Source organism: Selaginella moellendorffii, unplaced genomic scaffold (genome assembly GCF_000143415.4).
Source record: "Selaginella moellendorffii unplaced genomic scaffold, v1.0 SELMOscaffold_2, whole genome shotgun sequence".
NCBI classification, from domain to species: domain Eukaryota; kingdom Viridiplantae; phylum Streptophyta; class Lycopodiopsida; order Selaginellales; family Selaginellaceae; genus Selaginella; species Selaginella moellendorffii.
In genome coordinates this window covers 2,660,513-2,681,045 of record NW_003314263.1, presented here as the reverse complement: position 1 = coordinate 2,681,045, position 20,533 = coordinate 2,660,513, and the positions used below count along the sequence as shown (strand labels likewise).

The window sequence follows — 20,533 nt, the reverse complement described above, 5'->3', positions numbered from 1 at the left end:
GATTAATCTAATTTACATTTTTGCATCCACTAGTCTCATGCTTCCAGTTGGGCGTCACAAGACTATCAAAACAGCATATAGGTAGATGGTAGATGGCTAAGCACTTATAAATCTATCCTTACATCATAAAGTCAAATGTTTAAACAGCACGTTAGACGTCATTCGAAGAACTTAGAAATGGTAAACGCTTAAAATTTAAAAGAAACTCTGGCGCGGCTTTGACTAGGCAATGTGCTTTGCCAGAAGTGAAGTTGATTGAAAGGTAAGAAATCAAGCAAAAAAAAAAAATTGAACTGATCAATAGAGCATTAAAGTCATATGTTTTCACGTTGGGGGTGAAATTTTGACAAAGTCCGGAAAGCCAGCCCGCCAGATGGAAAGTCTCTAGTCCAAATCGGGGGATCCGTCGATCCATGAAACGCGGGATTTCAAAGAATATAGCTAGAAAGCTCGCCACCGAAACGATATAAATCACTCGTCCAAGACATTAATAAAACGTTCTCATCCAATCCCATCACCATTTCTTTTCATCACCAATCCATCCGATAGAAAGGGAGACCATCCCTTTGTCTAGCTCTTGGGAGCATTCCATCGAGTAATCGAGAAGAATGCCGTCGTTAACGATCCACAGGCCAGCATTTCTAGCTGTTTTCCTCTCGATCATCGCGATTTCCTTGCAATTGGCAGCACCCTCCTCGATCTATCACGAGTTGGAGGCGAACCAATCCTGCCGATGCACGGCATTCAATAGCAGCTGCTGGCCCAGCGCCCAATCCTGGCAGGATTTCAATCGATCCATCGATGGCCGCCTCATCGCGCTCTCGCCCCCAGCCTCCCCCTGCCACGATCCCAACTTCAACGCGCAGGCCTGCAGGACCGCGCAGCAGCGATGGGGCTTTCCATTCTGGCGCGCCGATCAGCCTGGCGCGATGCAAGCCAGCAACTGGGAAGCCCTCGGCCGATTCACCTGCTTGATCAATTCGCCCAGGAACTCCACTTGCTTCCAGGGCTCTGTGGCCACCTACGCGGTGAATGCCACGGAGTCCCGCCACATCCAGGCCGCGATCGCGCTCGCCCAGGCCAGGAATCTCCGGATCGTGATCAAGAACACCGGCCACGACTACCTGGGGCGATCCACCGCCCCGGGAGCTCTCATGATCTGGACGCACAACTTGCGAGAGATCGTCTACCACGAGAAATTCGCGCCGATGGGCTGCACCATCCGGGCCGAGGATCCTCCGGCGATGACCATCGGGGCGGGGATCCAGTGGGAGGATCTCTACGCGGCGGCGTTCAATCGAAACCATGTCGTGGTGGGCGGTGGATCTTCCTCGGTGGGCGGCGCTGGCGGGAATCCCATGGGCGCCGGGCATGGCCCTCTCTCGCCGCTCCACGGTCTAGCCGCGGACAATGTTCTTGAGCTCAAGCTCGTCACTGCCGATGGGCGATTGATCGTCGCGAATCGCTGCCAGAACCGCGATCTCTACTGGGCTCTGCGCGGCGGCGGGGGTGGAACGTTTGGAGTCGTGGTCTCTCTCACCCATCGCCTCTATCCACCTCTCACGAACATCGTGTATGCGAGCTATAGCTTCGTGGCATCGTCCAGGAGAGCGTTCCGGGATCTCCTGGTGAGATTCACGGAGCTCCATCCATCGCTGGAGAGGGCCGGGTGGTCGGGCGTGTTCGCCATGAGCAATCTCACGGCTCTCAGCATGACCTATCTCCTGCCCAACAGGAATGTCTCCTTTGCCAACGCCACGCTCGCGCCGCTGGAGAGATTCGCGCAGTCCAGTGGATCATCGATCCAGCTGAACGCGAGCTTGCAGAATTTCCCCTCGTTCCAGCAGTGGCACCTCGTGATCCAGTGCGGCGGCGCGCCGGATTGCCGCGAGCTCAACTCCTCCACCACGCAATCGCTCGCCACCGCTGGAATCCTCTCTTGCTCGCCTCGCGGCTCATCCCAAGAGCCACGATCCAGTCCTCGCCAAACGCCACCGCCGACGCTTTCATCGCGATCCAGGACAGATTCCCGCTGGTGTCCATCACCGGGATCTTCGTCGCGGGTGGATCCGTGAGCCGCCCGAGGAACAACGCTGTGAATCCAGCCTGGAGGAGAGCGCTGTGGCATGTGATCCTCGGGATCAGCTGGATGGAACTGGGCGATCTGGAAGAGGAGCGCATCGCGGCCAGGAATGTCAGTGCCGCGAATCAATTCCTAGTGGATCTTACTCCAGGATCGGGGGCGTATGGGAACGAGGGGGATTTTAACGAGCCGCGGTGGCAGAGGACCTTCTTTGGGGCGAGCTATCCGCGATTGCTAGCGATCAAGCGGAGGGCTGATCCAGCGGGGATGTTTAGATGCCGGCACTGTGTGGGGAGTGAGATTTGGAGCGAGGATCTCAATTGCCCTGCTGGGATTGCCCAAGAGGATCAACCGCTTGTTTCGAGTTTCTAGCTCACCAGGGAATTCAGCAGCTAAACAGGCTTTTGGGGTTGTTTCGAGTCACTTCGGAATAAGAATTACAGCAGCAGAAAATCTAAGCTTTTCACTTCTTTGATTGGAATAGCGTCATTGTTGAAATAGCCCGAACCTAAATCTTAAAAACATGTGAATAAAGTGCGTGTCTGCTAAGCTTCAAGCCACAACGTAGAATTCTCACCACTAAATCTTACCACAACGGCCACCTCTTGGACTGTGTGGTTCCTATTGCCAATCATACAATTAGTAAAAGACAAGATGTAGATGTCCAATTTAGCCCATATATAGCTTTTTTTTGCACATCACCATGCCCAGACAAAAATGCAAGAGAGTGCCCCCACTAGATCAGGAGACGGTGAATCTCAGTTGTAACATGGAACATCTGAAGGCTGACTGGAAGCAAATTGAGCAGAATGAGAAAGTATAACATCATGATCTTTAGTGAGACATGGGAGAATCCAACAATACCCTAGGTACATTGCATACTCCACACCCCATATGCATCCAGATCCACTCAGTAAAGGACTTGGGGGGACTTGCATATGTGTCCAGTAAGCCATACACCTCTTGGATGTCATCCATGACCCTGCCATGAACTTCACTGCACTCAGGCTTTAGTTGAACACCAGCAAACAATTGGTCATGACTGGCTGCTACTTCTCATTGTCCACAATGGCAAACAATACTCACCCCTTTGACCATCTAGCCCAGACAATCAAACAGTGGCACACACAAGTCACAATTGTAATGCTTGGGGGTCAAGCCAGGCTCTTGCTGAGCAAGGAAGTGACTTGACCAAAGCACCAAACAACCTTTAACACACACACACCAAAGACAAGAAACTCCTCCAAAGTGGTGTTAAACTTCTCAACTTTCGTATGGCAATGCAGTTGCTCATTGTGAATGGCATTGAACCCTAGCCAACTACAGGGATGCATGATGTGGAATGGCAATGACTACATTCTCATCTCACAAGTTGCAATTGACACTGTGGTTGACTGCCACCTCCAGGACTTTCTTAATTCCAAGATTTCATGCCATTGCCCACTCAACATCTCACTAGTCCAAGACAGCACTAGAAGTCCACTTCACGTCTCCACTGCCCTGGGCCATGTCCACTCATAAGACATCCCGAAGTTTTAAGAAAAATTCCAAGAGTCCTAGCTACAAAACATGCCTACACTAGACCAACATGTAGTGGTCCAGACCTTGTCACAGCAGCCATAGACATTTTTGCCCTACACAAAGTCAAACATGCTACCAAGTTCCTAAAGGCTCATTGGTGGGATGCAGAATGCTTTATAGCACTTACCACCAAATGACAAGAGTTACATGTGTAGTAGACCTAGCCAAGGTGAGACACACTTTTTGATAACTCTACCAAAGGAAGAAAAGAATATATATCAAGCATATCAATGATGAACAAATCAAGGACCTCCACACTAATCCTGCCTAGGCACATAGGATCTTCTGCAAACCTTGAGTAATCACGATGTTGAGTGATGTTTGGGTGGCATACCTCCACAAGCTTTACAACACTACTACACCACCAATCTTGACATAGCAACACGAGAGGATGACCACCTTCTCTACAAAGGACATTGCCAATGCTATTTGCAAACTACCAAGACATGATGCACAAAAACTCATTGTAGAGATAGTGTTGCCCGTAGATAAAAATTTCCTGGAGGGAATTTTCAGCTAGCACTAGCTTCCTAACAACATGGATGATAAAACATGTAGTACTACTAGAACAAAGACAACCTGTCCAACTACAAATGCATCATGATTAGCAGTGTCTTTTCTAAGCTATATGCCTAAATGTTGGAAAAGTAGCTAACATGGTAGATAGAAACAACACATGTGCATGCATGGGGTTAGACTAGCTTTTACCCATATAAAAGCTATACAAACCACCTAATTATGTTTTGAATCCTAGTCGATCACTCCTATGCAAAAAGAGGCATTGATTGTAAGCAATCAAAGAAAATGATTCGAGAGACGATTCATAGGTTTCAAATATAAAGGAAAAGGGCCCATGAACAAAAATGCACCCCTTTTTTCAATCTTTTCGGATACTTGGGGTTAAACGTCTTTGGGTTTGAATAGTACTGGGATTCTAGGAAATCTAAATTTAGGAGCTTACATTTCTCTACTATTTTGTGGATTTTAAAAAGGCTTTTGACATTGTATTAAGACATTTGCTTTTCCAACAACTAAAAGAACTCAATCCACTAGCTGTCAATGCCATAAAGCATTTTTACACTTTTATTCAAGCCAAGCTCACTAGACAAGCAGTAGTCCCCTATGACACCAGTGTCAAGCAAGGATGCCCACTCTCCTTAACTCTACATAGATGTATTGGAAAGCCTTCTGATTGAGTGTGAGCTTTCCACTTGTAGTGCATGTAATTATGGGATGAGATTACCATGGATCGTTAGAATCTTGAGGAATAAATAGAGGTTCTCTCATCAAGCAATTACCCATTTTCTTATATGTGGTATTGGAGTAAATGGCACCAAGTTCAATTCTCATTGATTAATGGCTACTTAAAATATAATATATTTTTTAATAAAGTATATTCCTACTTCTAAAGAAACTTTGCTCCAGTGCGTGAGAAACGACCAGGTTTGGACAGGTTCCTTAAGGATATGTCCCAGGTTTTCGAGATTGTAGTCTTCAGTGCTTCGGGTGAGCCATATGTGAAGAAGACCATGAGTAGCTTAGATCCCACCGGGGAAATATTTTCTGCTGTGTTCACCGGAAATGACACGGATTGGTTGAGCGGCCAACCGGTGAAAGATTTGCGAAAACTGAAAAGGGATAGAATCATGTGGATCAATGACAACGCGAGCTTGTACCCCTACAATCCCAAGAATGGCATCCAAGTCCCACCCTTTCACGGTGATCCTAATGATTCTATCCTTGGGGCCTTGACTCCCCTTTTACTAGAGGTGGCATTGGGCCAAATCAGTGTTGAGAATGCAAGCGAACTATTTGTTCGTGCAAGAAATAAATAGAAATCCCCAGTGCTTAGGGTTCTTTATTCTTTCGAACGAGTCGGTGCCATAATGGATATTTGATCGCCAAGGTGATGTGCTTAAGCCCTCGGTACCTTTTCTTCTTCGATCTATTCGCTCCTCCAAGCAAGGTATAGCTCCATTGGTTCCAGCCCCGCTTGCTCCTTTTTGCATTGAAGATCTCTTGTTTGAACGCCACGGCATTCTCATGAACCGGTCTACGGTCCCTCGGGATTTGTTGGAGGGGGATGCCCAGGGTTTGTACGAAGGCATCGAGCGCTGCAAAGGTCTGGTTTTGCTTCTTTTTCTTGTCTCTCTTTTCTTATGCTTGTCTTGCAGAATTCAAGGGTGCTCCTCTTCCTGTGAAATCTGTTCGTCTTCTCGAGCTGCTGCTGCCTTTGGTGAGGCCAAGGTCGGCAGCAGAAGACGCAGTGGTCGTGATCACAAAGGCGCTTGGATGTCCTTGTTGCGAGTCCTGAGGACATTTGCAAGCTCCGTGCTCGTGGTGAGATCACGGATGCCTGCTTACTTGCTGTCGTTCTGATTGACAACGACAACCCAGAGTTCTTTACACAGGTTCGCGTTACCGTATGGTATGCTATTCTAGTGCTGACTGAAGTGCACCATGCAGGTTCTTGCCATGCTCGAGTGTTTCTCCTTCGTCTTGAGCCCTCCGTTGGTGTTGCGGCCACCTGTTCTCAGGTTTGTTTCATGCCTTGTTCTTGAAAGCTTGTATTCAGGCAGCTTCTTTTGTTGCTAGGTTCGTTAGGAAGACGGCAGTCTCATGGCTTACTCCAGCGACGCCTTCGTCTATGGCTGAAGTCTTCTTATCGTCTACTACGCCATTGATCAGCCTGGAGGAACACTCGTCAAAGAGAAACCTCTCCAAAAAATTCATACTCTACCTCATTATCGACATTGCGTGTTCGGAGAGAACTAAATTCGCTGGAATGTTGTCCCTGAAAAAAGCTGTAACCCTGACTCGTTTTTTCTCACGAAACAAACCTCAGCGAAGGATCTCTGAGATGAATGCTGAGAAGATTGGCCGTGATTTCCACCGCAATCGGGACACGTGCTCTTGCCTGCCATGCCGTAATCTGTGCAAATTCCAAGAATCTCGTCAAAGAAATGGACGAGAACAAGAGCGTACCCTGCCGATCGCGGCCGATATTCTCGATGAGAAATCCGAGAAGAGCGCAGATCTCACGCAATCTCATTCCTTCCAGCTGCCCCAGGCGCACATTCTTCTTCTCTTTCTTCTTCTTCTTCTTCATCGCCCGATAAACCCTAAACCCGGGGTTAGTAGATTCTAAGAACGTAGAAAAGAGTTTCACTTTGTCGCGACAGAGATTTGCTACTCATCAAAGCGTTAATAGCAGTGGCGAAAGAGCTAGTCTCACGCAAACCACGAAGATCAAATGGAATCTAGCGCAGGAACTGGAGAAGTTCGTGATAATCTGGAACAAGAACTACACAGTCCAAGTCAAGCTGAGAAAACGTAGCAGCCTGGCGTCAATTCCAATAGTTTGATTTTTTATTATTTCTTGTTTATATGATTTTATTATTTTCGTCCTTCCTTCCATACAGTTTATTTAAAAAGCTCCATCTAAGTGTTACAATAATAAGAAGACATTGCTAGTAGTGATGGCCAATGGGTTTGGCTTTGTTTGCATGCAAGAGCACAGCTCCTTTTAGTGGACAGTATTCCAATAGTGGCCTAATGATATGAATCTTGGAAGTGATGCCTCCACATGGAATTGTGGCCCTCAATAAGATCATCAAAAAGTTTGTTCCAGGACATTGCAGTGCTCCACCTCTGAACTGAAACTGAAAATGCCATCATATGTGACATACGTTAATCTCCATTATGGAGCTTCTGTAGGTTCGTATAAAAAATCACAAGGAAACACAGAAGAAAAGTAAGGAAAACTTCAGAAGCTCTATTAGCTACAGGAGCAATGGAAGTATGCGTGAGAAGCCCAGGAATCTATTCATGCTCACGAAACACCAGGTTGTGGAGGGCCTCATTGCAATCGAGCCTGAATTGCTTCATGGCTAGGTCCAGCAACACAGTAGACTCCCTGGACGATCAAAAGGCAGAAATGAAACACTGCAGAGGAGGAGCTCCTCAATCACAGCCGGAGTGGTGTGCGAGGCCACATTGGAGCGAATTGGACATTAATCCAAAGCTGCATTAGCAAGGATAAGTTGACTGGAAAGGTTAGTGCAACCCGTGACTAGAAGTCAACGGAGTCTGGAACCCTAGTGAAGTCACATGATAAATGATATCTCCTTTACTATATGTACTTTTGTGTAAAGAGGAAATACTAATGGCAAGGATCTTCCATGGGATGTGCAATACCAGGTGTCTATAGGGGATTGCTATGTGTTTTAGGGATATGTGTGGGTACTCTTGAGGTAGCTCACAGCATTTTAGTAGAGCAAGAAGGAAACACAATAGGTATTATTAGAGAGATAAAAGTGATAGAAGTACAAATAGCCATATTGGAATAAAAATATAAAGAAAAAAAGAGATTTAAAGGAGTATGAAAAGGCTTTAAAATCACATTTAGCATGATTTTTAATTATTTACTTAATCTTAGTACAAAAGCTAACAATCTATCAGTTTGTACTAATAATCTATCAGCATAAGAGCAAAACAATAGAGCAAAAAGGACCAAGAAGTAATAGGGAGAGAAAGAGAATGTGGATAAATGCAGGGGTATACTTGTTGAAAGCTCTTGCCTTCTCTTTGTTCAATATCTTCTCTTGATCTTGACTAATTGTTGGATTGGAAGTTGAAATTGAAACCAAGAGTGAAGAAGACCAAGATGAAGTCGGAGCTTGAAGATGATATAGAACATGGAGCATGGAGTGCAGAACATGGCATGTGGCATATGGAGTGTAGAGCATCAAAGCTCACAAACCCCTTGCATTTTGCATCCATCAGTTTTATGCTTCAAGTTGGGCACCACAATGCCATTAAAATAGCATAAAAATAGATACATAGACATCATGCCTTTGTGCTTTAAGTACATATCCACTATATGTTTATAATTAATGGAGGCAAAGTCCAGATGTTATATTCATGCATGAGGATTCAAACTCACACATGATGATTTATAAAAGTGCTCACCCTTAGTGGCTAGACGAAAACTTTAATTGCAAACTTGGATAGTGGTGGCAAATAAATACCAAAAGAGATGGCAAATACATAAACTCTTAGTGTCAAAAAAGCAGGCACACACTCGGCCCTATGCCTTGAGCGCTGTGAAATGCGAGCAAGGGCCGTAGGAGGAGGAGCATGATCGTGTTCTTGCTCTCTCCGACCAGGCCGAGAGCTTCCTCAAGCTGGGACGATATGAGCAGTGTGTGGATGCCGCAAGCACCGCTCTCGCCATGGATCCCCGCCACCTCAAGAGCCTTTACAGGAAAGCTTTGGCGCTGCTCAATCTCCAGTGCTACGAGTGGTCGTGCCAGCTCTTGAGCGACGTTCTTGGAGTGGACGAGGCAATCAATCATCTGCACGAGAGATGCCAGAAGCTTGCGATCAAGAGCCAGGACATCAGCAGCATCATGGCAGATATCCACGGCTTTTTTCGGGCCTGGAGCGAAGGAGAGAAAGCCCCACTTTTCCCAGAGGTTGCTGACAACGTTTGCCAAGTGGAAGTGAAGAAATGCGAGGACCAGAGCAAGCAACGAGGCCCGGGGCTCTTTGCAACGACCAACATCAAGAAAGGCGAGCTTGTCCTTACCAGCAACTCGGGGGCTTTCGAGCGAGGCAACATCTCGATATGCAACAGGAATGCCGCAATCGGATTCCTCGATATGGCCATGAAGTCGCCACGAGCATACAAGCAGATCCACAGCCTTGCTAGCAGGGCCGCAGGGAACGAGCGTGAAGTTCCAGCAATGGAGATCTTCCAGGCAGACTGGGCCACGCCGGAGAACTGGTCAAGCGTCAGCACCGACAGCAGCAGGGAAGCTCTCGAAGGCATTACGGTGGAGAGGATCTTCAAGACTGTGAGCGTAGCTTCCTTCAATCCCGCAGCCCCAGGTCCTGGCGAGAACACGCGGCGCCTGCTCTACGTACGTTTGCCAGAGGTTGTTTGGCACCACGGTTTGCTACTTTGCCACCCGAGACATCCAGGGCGGGGAGGAGCTTGGGCACTGCTACATCATCGCCGGCCATCCTTACAGGCGGACGAGGTTGGACTTCGAGTGCGCTTGCAAGAAGTGCGAGCTGGAGCGGCAGCTGGACGAGGATCTCGCGGAGGTGACGGGCTGCTACAGGGACTTGGCCGAGTCCAACTTCGAGTTCCGGTTGAAGGGAGAGACCGACATCACCGGGATGGTGGCGAAGCTGGAAAAAGCGTTGGCGACCAAGCTCCAGGAGGAGGAGGATCGGCAGTGCATGAGAGCGGTGCATTGGTCGCTTTATTTGTTTTACTACCAAAAGCTCAGGCGCGGAAACGTGGTGGCGCTGCCCGAGGGGATGGTTCTGGCGGGAGAGGTGATCATGGAGGCAATGCACAGGTTATCGGCGGGCAACCTTTGCAGCAAGTGGAGCCTTGAGATGATGGCGAAGTACGCACGGGACAAGGAAGCGGCGAGGAGGGTGATGGAGATGGAGTTGGAGGTGCAGTTTGGGAAGCAGGAGAATGCTTGCGTCGCCAAGGCCATCTACAAGAGAGGTATGGAACTCATTGCTCAGGGTCTAATGTGCTGATCAGTTCTTTGGTTTCTTCGTCTTCTTCTCTTTGTTTTTCTCCTTCTCCTTCTTCTCTCTCGTTCTTCTCTTCTCTTTCTTTTTGTTCGTCTACTTCTTTGTGCTTGTGCTTAGGTAATCCTTTGTTTGATCGTCTCAACTTGGTCTCGGTTTCGAAAATAATGTAAGTTTTAAAGGATATAAAGTTATGACAATAGTAAAGTATATAAAGCATTTGGCTCTGAAAGCTTAGAATGACTCTTCATTCTAGGAGAAAGATGTAGCTAGAGACATTTTTAGAGCCAATTAGTGAGAAGAGCTATGTTTGATGTGGACATGAACTCCATACTTAGAGTATTCTGGAGGTGGGGGTAGAGAAGATTGTCCAGGTTTTTTCAGATACTCCAAATGTTAATATATCTATTGGGACCAGGATAGAAGAAGAGTTTCCTACCATATTTTGGAATAGATGCATAGTTTATTATATGGATCTTTTGCTAGAAGACTTTTTTGGGAAGATAGATTTCATAGCTAGCATAGTTGAAAAAGCTCATAAGGTTGAGAAATTCATCAATAAACATGAGCATTACTCAAGAACTTTAGCAACAAGGTCATCTTCAAGCTAGTAGCTATCAACTTTGGAATAGATTTCTTGCTTATGAAGGGGCTAGGATTGATGGTAAATATCTCAAATTAAAGTAACTGGAAATCACAGTCTACAGAAAAAATTGAAGTTATAAACTTAATTTATGATAGGAGCTTCTGGAGGCTTAAGAGGTGACCATCTTTGTTATTTTGATGCTAGAATGACAAATCTGGAAGAAGTTTACCAGGGAATGGAGCAAGTTGTTGCTATATTCATACAATTTTAACTTGCACTTAAAGTGGTTTGGCAAAGGGAGAACCAATCACAGGATTGGGGAATTGCATTTATATCCAAATTCTACCCTAAGAAATTTTAAAATAGTAGAGGTCAATTTATATGAGCATGAGTGATCCAGATGCTAGACCTTATTTGAAAGGATGGATATTATTTGAGGCTGCTACCTAGATTCTGTAGATTATAGCATGAGAGAGAGAGGAAGAATATTCCACTCTCAAAATTATCCCTGATCCTTGTACAAAAAGCCGTGGATGAGTGAGGGCAAATATTAGAAGTTTGTGGACTCTTAGAGTTTATCTTGAGCATAAGTTGGCGACTACCCTATATCTTGAGCATAAGTTGTAAGATCCTCACAACTAGTTGGTACCATATAATTTATTGTCACGCTTGACAATTGCAGTAAATATAAAAATATAAAATTCATGAAATTATAATTTAAAAAATATTATTAAAATATCCAAGTATATTGTTAGATATTCCTTATTTGTTTGTGACATTAAATTACGCTAATGCCTCTAATGTAGTTTTATATTAATATAATGTCCAAATTTGATCAAGTTTTTCACACTGGAAATTAAATATTAAATTAGTTTAATGCCAACCTAAGACATTACTGTATGACTAAAAAATTTGGCTAAATCTCTTTATTAATCAAAGATGCAACAAGATAATATTTAATATAATATGTATATAGCTATGTTTAATATTAAACTCATAATATTCCCTTTTATGCTGTAATTTCTTCCTTTTTCAAGATGGTAGTGTTGGGCAGTTGATTAATAATTTTGAGTATACCTTTATTACTTTTGAAACTTGTTAGGAGGGAATTAGTTTTGAGCAAGATTCAAGATTTTAACTTTATGCCCTAAAGGCAGGATTTAGGGTTTACATTTGGCTATGGCAGATCAGCTGTGCTGCACGGCCATGAAGGTCCTGTTCTGGCCTTACGATTCAACTCCGACGGTAATTACTGCATCAGCTGCGGTCGCGATTGCGTCTTCTGCTTTTGGAATCCACAGAAGGGATTGTCTACAATGCACACACCCCAGAGGCTCGCGATGTGGCCGATCGTCAAGCCTTCTACTCAGACGTGAATCAAAAGATTTTTTTGAGATTTTTCATTAGCAATAGAATTTGAAAAAAGAAAAAAAGATAAAAAAGATAAAACTAGGGCTTCCACCTTTAGGGTAAAACGTGTATGAGTGGATCCACTGGGCTGTTACTGTCTTACAGCCGTTTCCATTCTCCGTGTTGGAGCTGGACGGCTTGCGGAGAGCTCTCTCACACATGCTACCATTGGCGCTGCCCCTTGGCTCTGCAACTTTCGCACAGCTCGCCGATGATGATGAGATCGCTGCTGCCGGCTTCGCTCCAAACAGCCCGGCGGAGAGCATCGTGTCTCTCACGACAGCGTTCTTGGGATCCAGCGCCGAGATGGACGAGTCCGGGAAGCTCCTCGAGTCTGCCTGGGACCAAGCCTTCTGCAACCTGTGGATGAAGCTGCACAAGCTTGCTGGGACAACGACTGTCGAGTTCAATCGCAGCATCGTGATGGACTCTTTGGATGGTAGCACTCGCGCCGATCCGATGCTGTGGACTGGAAACCGCCTGTGTGCCAAGTTCGAGGAGAGGCGGCAGTTCTTGCAGGATGCGCAAGAGAAGTTAGAGGAGAAGCTCGTCAACTTGGAGCCGCGGTTCTACGGCCCAGTGCCGTGGATCATCGGGGTGGCTCTGGCAGGCCAGGAGATGGCAGCGTGGGCGATGATACGGGGATCAAAGACGCCATCGCAAGTTCTTGTGGGGCCTTTGAAACTGACGTCGATGCGGGACAAGTTTACTTGCTTGCGCTTCTCCATCAATCTCCTCCGGCTTGCGCTCACGCTCAAGGACGTCGTCTCCTCCAACTTTGTGGATCGTCCAAGGCCGTTCCGGACGCTCCCGCCAGCGTTCTATGGAGCTGCGGACCAGATCGAGAGAACGCTCTGGCTCGACAATGGTATGGCGATCAAGGGGATCTGTCCCCGGACGCTGCATGTCAGTGAAGGATTCACGACAATGGAGTTTGTGAGGAAAGCTTACGGGCTCCAAGCAGAGGGTATAGTTCCTGGCGAGCCGATGCTCATGAGGGACAGGTACAGAGTGACCATGAAGGCCGTGGAGTGCGAGCCGCCTGTTTGTACCGAAGCGGAACTTCTCAGTGCTGTTCTATGGATTCTTCGCGGCCTGGAGAAGTTGCATGAAGCGGGGCTGGTCCATCGGGATGTGAGGTGGGAGAATGTTGCCAGGAGCGGTGGTGGCTACGTCTTGATCGACTTGGAGACTGTGTGGGAAGCTGGTGGCGAGCCCGAGTGTTCGCTTCTGGTTTGGGGTGAAGAGACGCTTGTAGGCGATAAGTACACGGAGCAATCTGATCTGTATCTTGTTGGTAAGATGATGTATGTTGTGGAAAAACTCTCCCCAGCAGCTCAAGAGTTCCAGTCCAGGCTACTGGGCTCTGAGTTTGCATCAGCCAGAACTGCTATTGAGAACCTCATTGCTCTTCAGAACTGAAGAGCTTGGAGGACGAATGTTCGTGTTTGTTTTTGGATGCCCCTGCTGGAAACACCGGCATGAAGTGAGAGATTTTACAATCTCTAGTTTAGCAAAGGAAGTTTTTTACTCAAAAATACTATTAAATCTTAGAGGAAAGTTATGGTTTAAGTCATTAGTGATTGAATCTGTATATTTTTATCACTATGGACCACTATGGCAACTAGGCCATAAAACAATATTTTATCAAAAAAATATATTTTGAAATTTTGCAAATAAATAAGAAAATTTAAGCTATGAATAACAATATAGCAAGTTGGACATATTTATGAACTAAACATATTTTAAAAGCTAGGACCCATAAATTTAAATAAAAAATTATAAAAATTATATTACATTTATTTAAAAAATAAAGATATTGTGGATTTATTACAAATTTGGTTGTTTAAGTATCAGATATTAGAATTTTTTAAAGTAACTAATTTTTACAACAAATTTTTAATTGATGTATTTCAATGTTCAACTAAAAGATATAAAAAAGAGATAATCATGCATATTTCTAAATAAAAAAATTAAATTAAATATTCATTTCTCTCTTTTAAATATAAGTATAATATGGAAATAATTAAGTAAAATTAGTTTAAAAGTTTATTAGTATATATATATTCTTATATTTATGTATTTTTATGGCTAAAGCTAAACTTCAATATCTACTTGGTGTTAATTGATGTGATGATAATTGAACAAAAACAGGAGTTGGTTTCAAAGATATAAACTTTGGCTAAGGAAAAATTGCTCTTTCTTTAATAAATTAAATAAATAAAATAAAATAAAACTTCTTTCAAACTCATACTCAAATTTGAATTTGGTTTCAATAATAAAACTAATTTCTTATATCATACAATGTGTTACTTTTTCTTGTGTCCCTATTTAGTGAAATTGTATTTTATTTTTATTTTTTTCTGTCATATGTGTATCATGAATTTTTATAAATGAAGGAGGAATATTTTTATATAGGTTACTAAACATAATTTTTATTGAAAATCTTGAATTTAATATTTAATTCTGAACCCTAATAAAAAAAATAAAAAAATAATAAAGATTAGACTTACTTGAGTGAATTAAAGTCTTAAAATTGGCAAAATAATAATATTTACTAAGCTGATATCGGTGTTTGTTTTCTATGGAATTACATCAAGGAATTTGCTAAAGAATAAACTAACAAATGTTTACTTTAACGGGCAGAGAAAATATGAAAGAACTAATTTATTAAATTAAATTAAAAACTCATGATGACTGATTTTTTCTTTATTGTTTATCTTAATTATAAATATGTATTATTTTATGTAAATTAAAATAAAAAATAATCCTAAAATATATAAATAATATAGTTTAACTTCTTATATATAATATTTTTCGTTGATATTTGATTATTAAAAAATTATAATCAATAAAATATTTAGTTAAAATATATAAATTTTAGCAAAATTTATAATAATAATAATATGATACTAGTTTTAGTGATATTATTTGCAATCATTTATAAATTATAAAGTAACTTTAAATGTATCAATTAATGTTTATACTTTTTTGTGATTCAATGGTAGTTTGATTAGGAATTTTATTTTGTCTATAGTCGCTTCATCTGAGGAGATAAAATGTATTTTCTTGTTCTCCTTTGTGATGTTCATTCGGAATAATGTTACTTTAAAGTTTGTTAAACTATTCACTTTATTTGGATTTAAAGTTTCATGTTTTTTCTCATCATTGTCACATATACATAATTGTGTATTTATTTAGTTTATAAATATAATTAATATTTTATTATCAAAATTTAAAAAAAAACTTTATATTTTATTATTTTTAATAAATATTTTCTAGAATAAACTTCAAATATACATAACTACATTGAAGTTGAAATTTTGTAATTTAACATGTTAAATGTAATTCACATTGCAAACTAAAATTTAAGTACTAAGTCAAATAATCACTTTATAAAACCATAATGCCAAAGATATTAATCTTCCTATAATATGAGTGACATTTAATTTTTATTGCATCTATTATAATATAAACCCATGCTAAGTAAAATAAATATAATCTACTAGTTTGATATTCTCAAAATAATAGAATTATACTTTCAATTTTGATATACTTTATTAATTCTTGGTTCAAATTTATTCTTGTTGATATAATGTAATCTGTTTTTCCTTAAACTTTTCTGAATGTAGATTAATAGTAGAAAAAATCTTTTTAGTTTATTGAGTAGTTTTGCTTCCATACTCAAGATTCGAGAGGAACACTCGCCCATTGTGATCTTTGGCAGCTCACTTGAGCAAAGACAAATCGCGAAAAAATACTTCTGTGCCACGGAATTATTCATATAGCAACATAAAACTCGATTGGAGGCTTTAGCCTATTTTCAGCGTCGATGATTCCTCCTTGGGTTCCGGTGAGGCGGAATGTAGGGCCCTGGAGCTGGAGCTGGCAAAAAAAAATTTGAAGGTAAAGTAGTTACTCTCCACGTACTTACCATCGATGAAGCCCAGTGGCGAACGGTCTTTGAAGCAATACAGTCGGTACTCGTACCCGAGTTTATCGAGCTGCCTCTTTACTCCGCGAGAGAGGAGAAGGCAAGCAGGACCAAGACCAAGATCGCGCATCATCTGGAAAACCGCATGGAAGGCGATGAGTTCAAGCAACAAATGTATTTGACCAACCTCTTTTTTCTTCCCGACGACGACAAACGCGTCCACAGGCTTGGAAACCTTTGCAGCTAAGTAGGCCGCCCGAGTCTGTTGTGTAAGTGCGTCATAGTTGTGCAGCAACTCATCGGAGGCAACGTAGAGGAAGAGATCGACGTGGGAGGGGGTCGAGCCTCTCGTAATGGGATATCGATCATCCCGTTTGAGAACCATCGCTGGCCGCTGCTCTCCGAGAATGTCGATGAGATCGCATTGAGCTCCTTCGGCGATGTGTACCAGGATGGTCTTCCCAGTGATGATAAACGGGCAAGGAAGTTCTAAGGTGGAAAGGAATATGGAAGGTTGAATAATCGGAAAGATTAGATTTACCTCTCTCGATCGAGACATGCTGGATCACAGTAAAGAGCGGGTCGATCATCCAATTCGGAACTAAACACGTAATAGGAAGTAAGAGGTCCTCATTCCGGCAAGAAAGAAAAGCTAGTATTACCGACAGAATGGAGGAGGAAGATCGTGGATGCCATTGAGCTGCAGAAAGCCGCTGGAAAGAATGTGATCGATCGATCAAAGACGCAATATTTCGGCATCATCAAGGAAGAATTCGAGAATACGTACCAAGCACTGCCATAGAAGCCCTGTCCGTGATGCTGGAGAGGAAATATGCCATCGCCAGGGTCTCCAAGGGGATTCCGACGCTCTCCCGCCAGGAAATCTTAATCTTGGTGTAGAGCAAGATCGCTGTGGAACAGAGAACGCCGAGAACGGGCAGGCCACACGGCATCGCCGCCAAGTCGCCGACCTGGAAGAGCGCCACGATCGTAGAGCTGATGATGAGGAGCGCGATCCCTAATGCCGCCAAACCGCCGAGCTTGGAGAAGAGCGCCATCGCCGCCATGCGCTATTCCTTCCCACAAAGTGTTAAGGGCAAACGCAATGGCGGGCTGTTCAAAATATAGAAACGAATCTTCGCAGTATATGCCACGTAGGGTTTAATCATTCCTTTTCCCCTTGCCTGGACGTTAAATTTATTTCCTAGGGCTCGTATTCTCAATGGCGGGAAGAGAGGCCCTAGCTAGCTAGGGCGCGCGGGAGCACGAACCGATCCATCCAGGTCTGCTAGGAATCCCCTGCTTGTGCGCCTGCCTCATTCATGTTCTTCCCAGTTCTAGCATCGGAGTAGTGCATTCTCGCGGTTTTGAGCTGTGTTCCTGTGATGCAGTCTCTCTCGATCGGGATAGGGCGCTCGCTTTTCTACCTTAGGCTGGGAATGGGGCGGACTCGCAGCGTTACCGAGTTTTTCCAGCCTCCCAAGAGGGTGAAGGTGGGATCGGAGGACCGAGCACAGGTTTTTCATACTGCTGCCGCTACCGTGGATGGAGAGGATGGGTCTGGATTCTCGTTTCGTCGTCTCAGCGATGAGGAACTCGCTCGAAAGTTTGACGATCAGAGTCCAGCTCCGAAGCACCAATCTTCCTACTCGTTCAAGACAGCTCTTTCAGTGGAAGAAAATGCCGAAGGAGAACAAGGTCCGAGCAAAGACGAGAAGATCCGAGTGGAAACTTCAGTGGAGGAGCGCACGGAAGTTTCAACGCTAAGCAAAGAGCAAAAGATGCGAGTGGACATGAACAAGTCCATGGCTCTGGCCAGGAGAAAGCTGCGATTGTGCGAGGAGGTCGTCCAAGCTTGTAAGTGTTTTCTTAGTTCTTTTTCTCGCGTGTGTGACTTTCGTGGTTTTTCGTTCTTCCTCCAGCGCAAGGAGAATTCCCCGACTTGGAGAAGCTTTTGGTGGAACCGAGCTGGGTGGAGGTCTTGCAGGACGAGTTCAAGAAGCCATACATGGAGAATCTCCAGACTTTTGTGAAGCAACAAGCGGCCGGAAAAGTTCCCGTTTATCCACCAGCGGCCAAAGTGTTCAATGCCTTCAACTCGTGCCCTTTCGATCGAGTGAAGGTTGTTCTTCTTGGTCAGGTATGCATTTGATTTCCTCTCCAACATTGTCCAAAAATATTTGTTTTTCTCCAGGATCCTTACCATGGTCCAGGCCAGGCCATGGGTTTATCATTCTCGGTTCCAGAAGGCATCAGAATTCCTTCCAGCCTGCTCAACATGTACAAAGAAATCCACAGCGACGTTGGTTGCCGGGTTCCGCTACACGGAAACCTTGAAAAGTGGGCATACCAGGGAGTTTTGCTGCTGAACACTGTTCTCACGGGTACGCAAGGAGATCTCTTGCTCGAATTCTTTTCTTTTCCGTTTCGCTTATTTCGTTTGGACTAGTTCGCGAGCAGCAGGCAAATTCTCATGCCAAGAAAGGCTGGGAGCCGTTCACTGACGCAGCCATCCGTGCCATTTCGAAAAGAAAGACCGGAGTTGTATTTCTGCTGTGGGGAAACTGCGCACAAGAGAAAATCCGGTGAGTGGAAAATTCTCGCCAGCATGTTTTGCATTCGATGTTGCTGAACATCCTTTCTTTCTTTGTTTGCAGTTTAATCAACCCAAACGAGCATCACGTCTTAAAGGCTGCTCATCCATCTGGCCTCTCCGCCCACAAAGGGTTCTTCGGCTGCAGGTTAAGAAACAAAAGTGGTATGAGGTTTTAAAGCTTTTTCTGTGTAGGCATTTCTCTAAAACGAACGAGCTGCTGGAATCGGCTAATATCCTTCCCATAAACTGGCAAGTCTAAACTGGAATCTCCTTAATAAACTTTAATTATTATTATTATTCGAACATGTTTTTGCTTATTTCTTGGTGGAATGGAAGTTGCACAGAGGGAGATTATGAATGTTCTAGAGTTTCTATTAGTTCACCTAGTTATCAACACTTAACATTAGCAAGTGACCACTTAGAGAGTGTGAGAGAAAAGCTATTAACAGGCACAAACTAGAAGAACTTGTCTCCTGCTTGTTAAATTCACCTAAAAGTCATAAAGGATTATTAGGTGCTTTTGCAAAATAAATAACAAAATTCAATCATTTTGCATTTAATTATTAAACAATTTGGATATTTGTCACAATACTTTGTAATTGACCATAACTTTATATCAGTCTCAGTATATATGCAAGCAATACCATTTCTTTTAATGATAAATTTGCAAAAACAAAAATATTCTTTATTATCAGATATCCATAATTTATGTTTTTCCCAACTTTGCAATTTAAATGAAAGAAAATCATATTCTTACCATTTTGAGAATATAAATGATCTTTTTGATCCAGAAAATAAAGCCATTGGATATATATTACAATTGTCTTTTGAATGATGAGTTAAGAAGTGAAAATAATTTATATTATAAGATCCTTTAAACTACCATTGATAAACTTAATAATAAAGTTCATATTTTCTAGAACTAATTTTATATAAATCACAATATGCTTCTAACATTGAATCAATATATATTCTTCTTAAATAGTAAAATCCTGATTTTAAAGTTTCATCTACTAAATTATTTGTATTACCACCTGAATTTTGTTCAATAACACAATTAGGAGGATTACTATTTATATGCTTAATAGTAACAAGAGCACAGCTAATCTCTTTTAGTAAGTTTTTATATTTAATAAGTTTTCATGATTATCTAGAGACTAACTATTGGGATTGGGGTGAAAGTCCAAAGTGTGCATTCTTCTATGTGAGGGGGAGGGGGAAGTTACATTATCTCTCAAGTGAGTTAGCCATGGCTAACCTATCTACTATCACTACTATATATTTGAAACCACTACTCCTAGCTTGTGTGTCTATCTTTATTCTACTTCTGGCTTGGATTTAAGCCTATGCTCCATACTATGTTAATTGGTGGAGTACTTATATCCCCTTGTTAAGCCACCGGTATATTATAATAGCATTAAACTCTATTTAGTTTTTATTGGGATGCTAGATACTCTAAGACTATTTCAATGTCACTCTGTACTTCTACTCTAATGCTCTTTAAATTGTACACTCAAGAGTAATTTTATGCTATAGTTCTTTCACTCCTTGACTGTAATTTGAGAGTTTAACTTTGTTCCTTCATTTAATGGCCCAAAGCTCTAAAATTTAGGTTTCGCTTCGCTATCTTTAGCTCATGTATGGTTTAGATTTCACTAGTTATCCTATAGTAAATCACCATAGGGTAAAAAGTAAAAGCCATATTTATTACACTTTTTTATTAATACAATGTTAAAGCTTGAGGAAGAAAGGAGTTATGATTGCAAGCTATTAAAGAAGTTCATT

The 20,533-nt window shown here is 42.9% G+C and overlaps 4 protein-coding genes across 5 annotated transcripts; 3 read left to right on the top strand and 1 right to left on the bottom strand.

Moving 5' to 3' along the window:
- Nucleotides 1–474: 474 nt before the first annotated feature.
- LOC9661181 (uncharacterized FAD-linked oxidoreductase ARB_02478) lies at nucleotides 475–2,075 on the top strand. The gene has a single exon (XM_024660771.1). It carries the CDS (start codon nucleotides 609–611, stop codon nucleotides 2,073–2,075), a length of 1,467 nt encoding a protein of 488 aa, XP_024516539.1. The 5' UTR covers nucleotides 475–608.
- An 8,003-nt stretch (nucleotides 2,076–10,078) lies between these two features.
- LOC9661180 lies at nucleotides 10,079–13,640 on the top strand. The gene is made up of 4 exons (XM_024660762.1): nucleotides 10,079–10,193; nucleotides 10,343–10,377; nucleotides 12,070–12,180; nucleotides 12,324–13,640. Exons 1-4 carry the CDS (start codon nucleotides 10,079–10,081, stop codon nucleotides 13,638–13,640), a joined length of 1,578 nt encoding a protein of 525 aa, XP_024516530.1.
- Nucleotides 13,641–15,860: 2,220 nt separating this feature from the next.
- On the bottom strand, nucleotides 15,861–16,824 carry LOC9643188. Its single transcript, XM_024663094.1, has 5 exons — nucleotides 16,815–16,824; nucleotides 16,694–16,753; nucleotides 16,340–16,641; nucleotides 16,153–16,285; nucleotides 15,861–16,103 (listed from the first exon to the last, which is right to left on the bottom strand). Exons 2-5 carry the CDS (start codon nucleotides 16,740–16,742, stop codon nucleotides 16,042–16,044), a joined length of 546 nt encoding a protein of 181 aa, XP_024518862.1. The 5' UTR covers nucleotides 16,743–16,753; nucleotides 16,815–16,824; the 3' UTR covers nucleotides 15,861–16,041.
- Nucleotides 16,825–17,351: 527 nt separating this feature from the next.
- LOC9661179 (uracil-DNA glycosylase) lies at nucleotides 17,352–19,053 on the top strand. 2 transcript variants are annotated; one of them, XM_024664497.1, is made up of 7 exons: nucleotides 17,352–17,435; nucleotides 17,544–18,009; nucleotides 18,075–18,292; nucleotides 18,347–18,536; nucleotides 18,602–18,737; nucleotides 18,810–18,893; nucleotides 18,941–19,053. In XM_024664497.1, exons 2-7 carry the CDS (start codon nucleotides 17,592–17,594, stop codon nucleotides 19,005–19,007), a joined length of 1,113 nt encoding a protein of 370 aa, XP_024520265.1. In that variant the 5' UTR covers nucleotides 17,352–17,435; nucleotides 17,544–17,591; the 3' UTR covers nucleotides 19,008–19,053. The 2 variants fall into 2 exon arrangements, with proteins under 2 accessions (XP_024520265.1, XP_024520263.1); XM_024664495.1 differs by lacking the exon at nucleotides 17,352–17,435 and having other exon boundaries at nucleotides 17,527–18,009.
- The last annotated feature ends 1,480 nt before the right edge of the window (nucleotides 19,054–20,533 follow it).

Bases quoted from the DNA above. Each gene is read 5' to 3' on its own strand.
- LOC9661181 (XM_024660771.1), top strand. From the start codon at position 609: ATGCCGTCGTTAACGATCCACAGGCCAGCATTTCTAGCTGTTTTCCTC.
- LOC9661180 (XM_024660762.1), top strand. From the start codon at position 10,079: ATGGCGAAGTACGCACGGGACAAGGAAGCGGCGAGGAGGGTGATGGAG. The intron at 10,194-10,342 runs GTATGGAACTCA...GCTTGTGCTTAG, and splicing joins CAAGGCCATCTACAAGAGAG to GTAATCCTTTGTTTGATCGT. The intron at 10,378-12,069 runs GTTTCGAAAATA...TTACTGCATCAG, and splicing joins ATCGTCTCAACTTGGTCTCG to CTGCGGTCGCGATTGCGTCT.
- LOC9643188 (XM_024663094.1), bottom strand. From the start codon at position 16,742: ATGATCGACCCGCTCTTTACTGTGATCCAGCATGTCTCGATCGAGAGA. The intron at 16,286-16,339 runs GTTGGTCAAATA...GCGGTTTTCCAG, and splicing joins TCGTCGGGAAGAAAAAAGAG to ATGATGCGCGATCTTGGTCT. The intron at 16,104-16,152 runs GTAAGTACGTGG...TTTTTTTGCCAG, and splicing joins GCCACTGGGCTTCATCGATG to CTCCAGCTCCAGGGCCCTAC.
- LOC9661179 (XM_024664495.1), top strand. From the start codon at position 17,538: ATGCAGTCTCTCTCGATCGGGATAGGGCGCTCGCTTTTCTACCTTAGG. The intron at 18,010-18,074 runs GTAAGTGTTTTC...TTCTTCCTCCAG, and splicing joins CGAGGAGGTCGTCCAAGCTT to CGCAAGGAGAATTCCCCGAC. The intron at 18,894-18,940 runs GTTAAGAAACAA...TTTTCTGTGTAG, and splicing joins AAAGGGTTCTTCGGCTGCAG to GCATTTCTCTAAAACGAACG.